A 9049-nucleotide genomic window follows, 5' to 3' on the forward strand; every position below is an offset into this window, starting at 1 on the left:
CGAGACATACAAGTACAGGACAATAAAAACACAAAACTATTTCATAGCGCATCCCAATAATGCATGCTGCCAAAATGGCATTTTATCTTTGCACCATCTGCATCGAGCATCTCGTGTTGCACAACCCTCCAATAACCAGTATTAATCCCAAAATGGGTCCAGCTGGTATAGAACAAGGCAGGACCAACTCATGAATGCCATTCCATCAGACAATCATCTGTGCAACTCCCTGGCCACCTAGGGTCTTGCTACCAACAAATTCTTGTTTCATCAGGGCTGCGAGTGAATAGAACACAGCCGCAATGAGAAGGAAGACGGCACCAGCAATCAAGCTAGAAGCCCGCTCGGCAAGACTGATAAGTTGGACACCACCAAGGACGGCGTAGATGAGGGCGCGCATCCAGTTGGTTGTAAAGCGGCGGATAAAGGAATCGAATTTAGAGGATGTAGGACAAATTCGGAGGAGGAAGGGCACTTCTATGAAGAGAATGACAAATGCCGATGCACTGAAACGGGTTAGGCTTCGCAATGAATCAGCGGGAAATAAATGCGACTACTCACATGCTGATGATACTGATGATAATCAGAACCACGTTGAACGAAAAGATATTCGCAATTCCTAGCGCAAGGCAAAGGATAATACACAGCACACCCGTCCTAAATGTTTCGTTAGACCGATCCATAAATATGCGGAACTGATTTCGGGAGAGCCATCGAGAGGCCACCACACGAGGTAGCAGATGCCATTCGATCTTTCAATCAAAGTTCTCAGTGCTCTCCCGCGACAGCATTTAGGCCTGCAAAAGCAAAGAGTGTTGGGAGGCAAAGCGGTAGACTAACCATTGTCCATAGATGCCTAGAAAAGGACAGCAAGGTTAGCAGATTGAGATATTGGCGTTGCAGAATCCAGGTACATACTGAAATTTCGCGATCGGAGTTCCTCGGCCAGCGACATGGTGGGCTAGCAAAAATAATCTGGGGGAAATAAGAGCCGAAGATCAAAGATGGAGGATGCGCGGATGATCAGAGGTGTCAAGAGGGTCCGGCAAAGTGTACACGCGGATTATCCAGGGCGGTCAAAGGATTGAAAACAAACAAAACGGGCAGCAACGATCAATATTGAACTAATTCAAGGTTGAACAGCGAGGTAAATGAAAGATCTGGGGATATGACGATGCACTTCTGCAGTGTTCCAAATGTTCCGACGTTCTGAACCCTGTTGCTTTTGATAAGATCAGCTTGAGGTCGTCTTCTAAGCCAAGTCGGATTTCACCCCTATCACTAGGCAGACGCCAATCTCGATATTATTGACCTTGCAAAGAGACCAAGGCCCTAATATAGTCAAGCCGATATTTCCACTTGTTTCAATACATAACAGATTGACAGTCTATTTATGGAATTTATGAAAGAACCTGGTAAAAGAATCATCTAAGCTTTGATCCCCATATAAGCAATGAACTTACCACGCAACATCTTGACTTGGGTTTCTGGTTGTAAAATTTTGCATGTCTGCTTCTTGTTGTGTGTATATATTAAAAAGCAAGATTGGCTCTCTCTATATATATACTACTGGCCTGGAGGAAAGGCTGCTCTACTAGTAATAGGTAGATGGCAAATAGATAAAATCTCAGTGACAGAAATGGTCTGACAAGCCTGTCGATGATTACGAGTCATCTAAATCATGATAGACCCCCTTACCAGGTATCGATATTCGGAGGAAGTTGCGGAGCAAAGTGGGAGACGCGGTTAACAGTATCTCGAGTCTGCTGGGAGGCTTAACCGAAGGTGAGAGCGGTAAACTAGACACTGTCTCGCGGGCTAAGACGGTCATAGCTGTGCTAGACTTCGCTGAGGCGTCGTAACGGTTTTGGAGTCGTGCGCCACGAGGGCAGCCTAACAGTGGGAACGGCAATTAGGCCACGGCAAACCTTGACGAGTCTCTAAGTTCGTTTTTAGGAAGTGGAACACTCTACATGTACGTTCGCGCGGATATATATAGGTTGAGGTAGCCTGCATATCGCTTTCCAGCGAGGGGTCAGCATAAATGACATCAACCAACCAACCAACCGACCACTGTATCACTGTGCTCCCGGCAGGATCATCTCAGCAGTCGATATATCCTCATGCTAGTAACGCCATGACCACCGGGCCCGGATGCACTGAATCAATGATGGTTGATGGCCTGCTAGATGTCGCCGTGGAGGAATATACCGAATAGCAGCAATCGCGGGTGAGCAACGAGACTTTCAGTGAGGACATCAATAAAGCACGCGATGTGACTCTCGAAAACTGTCTCGACCTCATGCAGATCTATAAGAATCAAGATCTAGGTTGAATTGTCAAGCACGGTGTGAAATTAGGTGCTACCAGGCGGTTTGTTCGTGATAGACTCTGGACCTGAATACGGGCCAGTTTAATTTTTCTCAATCGCTGTATATCCATGTTGTTCTGTGCAGACAGTTGGATCATCGTCAAAGACTTCTCGAAGGTCCGCCCGAATCCCGTCAATACGCCAGAGCATCATGAAGACGCGGTCAACTGTGAGAAATTCTCGGGCACTTGCTGGCCCGGGAGAGAAAAATTGTTGATATCCAGCTAGATACTGTGTACATATTTAACTAACTAACGTATTCCACATGCGAGTGACGCACACAAGCGAGTGACGCAGTCCGAAACACATAGTCAATCCGATAAACCACAACCTAATATCTCAATAACAACGTCCTTGATTGATTCTATATTTGCTCGATAGTAGTTGATAAGGATTCTAAATGATGCATATCAATTATAAGGCAATCAAAAAGCTGCAATATCATGGTATCGAAAATTACATCTCCCTAAGCCAAATATATATATATTTTCATCACCAAGTTATGAAAATTCCCCAAACTCCATAAGAAAGTTAGATATCACCGAAAACAATTAGCCCATAAGAAAACACCCCCTAGCACCACAGTTGTTGAGATATAATGTTGTAATTTATCGCTTTCACTATGTGTATCGGACTGCGTCACTCGCTTGTGTGCGTCACTCGCATGTGGAATACGTTAAGTGGACTGTTTATGCCTAAGGCAAAATGTTCACTGATTTGTTTAGGTAGATATCTGTCTCCTTTCAAGTTTAAAAATTCCCCTGAATCCCGTACGATGGGATTCGCGGTTTAGCGCAAGGTTACGTACACCAAGCACAAACATGTCATCTTTGCTTCTTTTGACGGGAGAATATCCCTCGACAGTTTCAATTGGACTATTCTCGTACCTCCTCACATATTTCTCTCTTCTTACCCAGCCAACAGGCCTCTGTCCTGAAAATAGTACACCCCAATAACAATTGCACATAAGTACAGCACATAAATCGAGTCTCTAGGACTTCATTGGCTACTGTCGTGTTTTGCATTCGCTGACAACCCTGACTAGGCCTAATTCAAGGTTGGAGCTGTCTCGGCCTCAAGTTGAGAATATGGTAGGAGTCTTGCCTTAGCGTGTAACTAACAAAGATAAGCGAAAGTTCACAGAGCCTTTTGTTTGGTTCGCGCTATTAGATCTTTACTTCCTTCCTGTCTACTCAACAAAGCCTCCTAGGAATGCTCAGAGCTGCTGAAAAAGATATCCAGGATGTCCTTAGATACAGGTTGATCTAATTTGCTGTGTCGATCGGTGTCTATCGGCCAACGTTGCTCCCTCTATCGCCATAACTATCTGGTACTATTAGGTACATTTCACGCACTCTGCAAGGTGCCATACGGCGTTGACTATTTCAACTGCCACTTTCTTTGATACAAAGACAGACCGGTTCCCCGTTGGAATAGTCCCGTTCCTCGCACACCATCGTGTCCCCAAGTGCACAGTAATAGGATCTTGTGCAATCCTGGACACTCTGGCACATTGTCCCATAAGGCGGGACTTTCTGGTCGGTCATGCAAGTGCACTTTCCGCCGCCGCCTTGATTGGCGCATTGAAGGATCTTGCCTTTGGGGCAGTCACCCTCGCACTGGCCGTCAAAATCACAGTCGCCTCCGATCGGGACAGAGGTGGGTATAGTAGGTGGAGGAGAGGAACTGGAAGTGCTAGCCCAAATTGATTCAAACATATCTTCCATCGACTTTTGGATACTAGTCGCTTCCGCATCATTCATGACAGAATAATCGGGGTAGGGATCCAAAGTGACAATCACGTATGCAGATTCGCTTGAGATGGTTGTGGTGGCTGTAGATGCCTCAACATTACAGGCGGTGATAGTTTTGCAACTGGTGGAGGTTTTAGTGGTGTAGGTTGAGGCAGAAGTCACCATAGAGGAGTAGACGGTTTCAGTGCAAACATCAGCCTCGGCAGATTCGCAGTCATTTTCTTCGGACGTGCAACCTTTACCTATGCATTGACCATTTTTACAGTTCGGGCCTGAGCAAGTGATCTTGTTGCAGTTATAACCGGTACACTTTCCTGTGCTTTGAGTGCAGTGAAGGCCAATGCAGCCTAGGGAGATACAGCTTAGACCCAGACAGGAACCAGATCCATTGCAGTCGCTGCCATAACATCCGACTGTCTGGCAGCTAGTACCGTCCGTACAAACGCCATTAGACTTGCAGCCACTGCCAAGACAACCGGTCCGCTCACAGTCGGAGCCAAGGCAGACATGGCTTTCGGTGTCACAGTCGGTGCCGGTGCAGCCCTTCTTCACACAGTATGGGCCAGTGCAATCACCATCATCATCACAGTCAGGGCCGGAACACTTGGAATGGCTAGTAGGGGGATCAGGATCCGCTGGGTCCTCCCAGCTTTCATTAGCCTTAGGGTCGTCACAGTTAAGCAAGCATGGTTTATCACAGAAGGAGGTACACTTGGTTCCACAGCCAGACGTGCAGGTAGGACCTGGGGTACTACCGTGAGTAAATTTGATAGTGGGGGTCGGAACCTCCACAGACAAAGAAGATTTGGACCAAGGCCAGGGGGAGGGTACAAAGTACGATAGGCTGTCACGGTATTTGTGGTATCCTGGGGGTTTGGACTGTCTCTGAACACGATTGGGTCTAGTGCAAAACTAGGGAACAGTGTTGTGGAAGAATGTGTGACGTCGGCTGCGGAGATATTCCAATTCCACCACGGAATTCGGTTCGTCCTGATCTCAGGTATAGTAAAGGTCGTGGTCTGCACAGTGCGAGTCACTGTGGTAGTGACGGTAGGTTGCCCAGAAGTAGTCACAGTCTTGGTTGTAGTCCAGGCCACCTCGATTGGAGTCACCAAAGGTCCGATAGAGAATACAGTTTCGAAATCCAAGGTGGAGGGGGCGACAATGATATTCAGTGGAGCAATACCAGTAGCAATGTTAGAACCTGACTTTGAATCGGCAACAGACGCGGCAACATAAAGATCTCCCGTGCCGTTACTACCACCATCAGAACCAGAGCCCGACCCCGGTCCAGTGGAGCTTCCAGAATGCGATACACAGGCGCCTTCGGGACAGTACCCGCGCTGACAGGCGTATCCACACAGGGGGCCATAGACGGCTGGGTCTTGCCCCGGGTCAGCCTCACCTGTAACGTCGGTCGTGGGATTCATGACATTCACTGCTCCTTGCCCTGTACACGTGCAAGCATTCATCGGGCAGAAGCCATGAGTACAGCTGAAATCACAGAGGCCAGCCAGATTGCCTGCGCCAGTTCCTGCTGTGCATGCCGGAGGTAAGAATGGTGAGACAGAGGGCGTTGAGAGTGGGACCTCCACGGTACCACATGCCGAAGGGGGACAGAACCCGAGATTGCAATCAAAGTTGCAAAGTCCACTATAGCTTGCATCTTCCCCTGGGATCGGATATCCTACCACGCCGGTCGAATTCGGCTTTTTAAAGCCGAGTCCCATTTTTGTGCAGGTGCAAGCTCCTAGGGGACAGTAGCCATATTTGCAAGCGAACCCACAGAGACCCGCAAAGTTGTAAGTGCCAGTCCCGTTCGAACACTTTTGCTCGGAAAGCGGGATACTTGTTCTGGCCGACACTGCGCTCCCTGTCTTCGCACTGCCTACCCAGGCATTCCAGTTCTGGATACCATTCGTGCAGCTTCCAGAGATGGCTTTGCCCTCAATCGTGGCGATCACGACGTTTTCGCGCATCAAAGACACCGTGACTGGTCCAGTCCGACCACCAAAGGCGACACTGCCATGGTAGACACCGACATCATCATCTGGGACAAATGACCAGCCTACTGTTTGGGCATCCCCTCCAATTGAGACCACGGCGCCAGAGAAAGAGCCCAGAACAGCGGAGAAGAAGATTCGATCTTGAGCCATCTCTGCCGGAGAGAATTCAATCTGCAACTGCGAGGCAGTGTTGCCACTAGTGCCTCCACTGCCGCAAGCTGCTGCAGGAGCCAGTCGATACCAGGCAATGATACTCTCCTGGGTCACCTCTGCCGATCCCTGTTTATACATATCGATCCAGTATGGTAGGGTAGCTCGCCAACCATCGTGAGGCATATCCGTTACGTAGTTGAATGGGGCCTGGCCAATCTCAAATGCTTCCATGGCTTTGCCATACAAGGGTCCGATGTAGTGTGACTCGCCATAATCGTTCCATGAGATGATTTCAACAAACTCGGGCTGCACATAAAGTACCTCCTGCCAGCGGTCATGCCAAAGGTGATCGCCTCGCCATATCCAGTTTTTCTTGTAGCCCGGCAAGTTGGTAAAGAACCAAGGTGAGACCGGCATCATATACGGTATCCCAGCCAGGTACTGGATATAGGATGCATCGATATAGGTATTCATATCTTGATCACCCCAAGGCCAGCCAGCCCAGCTAAAGAGACCATCCACGACACCTGTCTCCACAGCGGGCTTAGCTCCAAGGGAGGACCAACTCGGAATGAAAAAGCAGTTGGTAGCCATTTTGATCACGCGCCAGTCCTTAGCTCGATCTGGACCCTCAAATGTGGAAACAAAGGCTTGTCCTTTGTAGAAGAAGTACGATGAATGAGCGCTGTACTGGGTGATCAATTTGACGACATCTTTCATCGGCCAATCTCCATTACCAGCATAATCAAACGAGAAGAAAAGTTTGAAGCCGACAGAATCTGCCGCCGCAAAGGCAGCAGGGAGAGCTTTCGTGTTTGTCGGGTCATTGTAAGCCATATTCAAAGCAAAGGCATCAATGTGCGCATCTTGCGCTAATTTCATGTCATTTTCCCAGTCACTGGAGGTATAGTTGGCCGAATTTGTCACCTAAATGTGCTGTCAGCGATTTCAAGTCATCTTCGCCGACGAGCCAGAAATTACCATGAAATGGGCAAAGACAGCCGCTGCCTGCACTCGGCAGGCGAGCAGGAGAGCTGTGACCCAAGCCAGGAATAATCGCATGGCTTGTGTTGACACGTTGAACACTGGGCTCTAAGAGTTTTGCTCCGAGTGCCTCTGCCGTTTGTTGTTCGCTTGAAAATAGAGACCTAGAGCTCCTTTTCAACCCTGCTTAGCGTGTGCCTCGGCTCGGCAAGGGTTTTATTCTTTTCGCAATTCAATTGTACCATGAAAGGTGGATTTCATTCTCGAATTTAGAGGCGAATATCGGTGATGACCGTTCGCCTCCTACTCTATTAGGTATTGCGTTGACCCACTCTACTAGCGGTATTTATTAGATAGGTGAATATGCACTAAGTTGAAAGCTTCTGTTTACAATTCTTAGTTCAGTAGACAGTTCAAAACAATCTATCGCCGCAACTCCGGATACGACACTGCGTACTCAAACATAAAACGTGCTCTGCGCTAGCTACCCAAAAAAAAAATTTAATGTCAATCTGTCGGAGCAAGCCGAGACACTATAGGCTAGTAATGGATGCAACGCTTGATTGATTGAAGAAAGAAAGAATCTGGATGGGGCAGGTTGGAATACCCCGTAAATGGCTAAGATACATGGTGTGACGACAACCGTAATGCCAAGGATACTAAATTACTATATAAAACACAAATTGGGCTACTCAATATAACCCTTATCTAGTGGTAAATATATAACCCTTATCTAGTGGTAAATTAGCACTCCATATCTCGACACAATCACCACGAGAAAATCAGCGAAAGAGCGCTAGCTATTGTCGATATGGGATTATAGTCCACTGACACTGTCGCTCCTGCCGCTTCGCATCATCGGTGTGCCTCGGTACCGAAGCTCTTTCCTTTTCTCGGAAACCTCTTATTCAATACCATAAATAATGACTATTCCATACACGAACAACTCGACATCTTGCAGACACCCAGGCAAAGTTTCTAGCAGTGACCTTAAGCTCCCTGATAAAAGATATACTTCCAAAATATTCCCTCCAATCAATAGATCTCAGTGGTAACGTTTGTGCTTATGACGGAAGATTTCGCGCCTAGCATGTGCCTTCGAGAACAGAAATTTCGTTAGCCATAAGTCCAGAGCAATATGCTTGAAAAAGGCGAGAACAAACCAAAGAAGCAATTTCCGAAGCTGCCGGAGTACTGATCACAGCGGAGTGCAACGAGGGGCTAGGGGAAGGAGCTAGTCGGGATTCGTTGACAGCGCTAGGCTTGCACCCGCCAAAGATGAACCCTGCGTTATCCGAGACGCTCAACGCCGTCGTGCGATGAAGGTCACATTGATTTGACTGGTCAACATAGACCCATGCTTGGCATGCTGGTACCTTCTCACACCAGTTCTGGCAATCCAAGACTGTTGCAAGCTCATAGCTAAAGGTCATGGGAGCGCTGTAGAAATAAGCGATTGTCTCATTGTGAACAGAGCCTTGACATTCAGGCAAGGCCTCACTGCCTTGGAGAGCCAGGGCAATCACAAGCAGAATTGAACGGATAGAAGCCATGGGGGTAAGATGGTGGAACAGTGTGGAGGGAAGATTGCAAGAACATAAAACATTTTGGGAACTCGAGGACCATTTCTACATCATATTGGCTCGATGGTGGGCGCATAGTTTAGCGGAGATTAATGGGGCAAAGAATCAAATGTACTATTAAAAATTTTTCGTTTCTCCCATGTCCCCATGTCTCTGTAATTCGCTTCGAAGACCGGGGCTAGCCACGACTTTGGGACT

The 9049-nt window shown here is 47.8% G+C and overlaps 3 protein-coding genes across 3 annotated transcripts; all 3 read right to left on the minus strand.

Moving 5' to 3' along the window:
• Positions 1-205: 205 nt before the first annotated feature.
• N7517_000605 (Tvp18 family protein) lies at positions 206-955 on the minus strand (the record flags this gene model as incomplete). The annotated part of the gene is made up of 4 exons (XM_056718335.1): positions 206-506; positions 562-657; positions 841-856; positions 919-955. The coding sequence occupies 4 exons, from the start codon at positions 953-955 to the stop codon at positions 206-208; spliced, it is 450 nt and encodes a 149-aa protein (XP_056582470.1).
• Positions 956-3756: 2801 nt separating this feature from the next.
• On the minus strand, positions 3757-7346 carry N7517_000606 (glycoside hydrolase family 71 protein; the record flags this gene model as incomplete). The annotated part of the gene is made up of 3 exons (XM_056718336.1): positions 3757-4785; positions 4836-7211; positions 7266-7346. The coding sequence occupies 3 exons, from the start codon at positions 7344-7346 to the stop codon at positions 3757-3759; spliced, it is 3486 nt and encodes a 1161-aa protein (XP_056582471.1).
• Positions 7347-8313: 967 nt separating this feature from the next.
• On the minus strand, positions 8314-8821 carry N7517_000607 (uncharacterized protein; the record flags this gene model as incomplete). The annotated part of the gene is made up of 2 exons (XM_056718337.1): positions 8314-8364; positions 8432-8821. The coding sequence occupies 2 exons, from the start codon at positions 8819-8821 to the stop codon at positions 8314-8316; spliced, it is 441 nt and encodes a 146-aa protein (XP_056582472.1).
• Positions 8822-9049: the final 228 nt, after the last annotated feature.

This window comes from Penicillium concentricum (assembly GCF_028827145.1).
Source record: "Penicillium concentricum strain IBT 3081 chromosome Unknown utg000001l_segment0_segment0, whole genome shotgun sequence".
NCBI lineage: Eukaryota > Fungi > Ascomycota > Eurotiomycetes > Eurotiales > Aspergillaceae > Penicillium > Penicillium concentricum.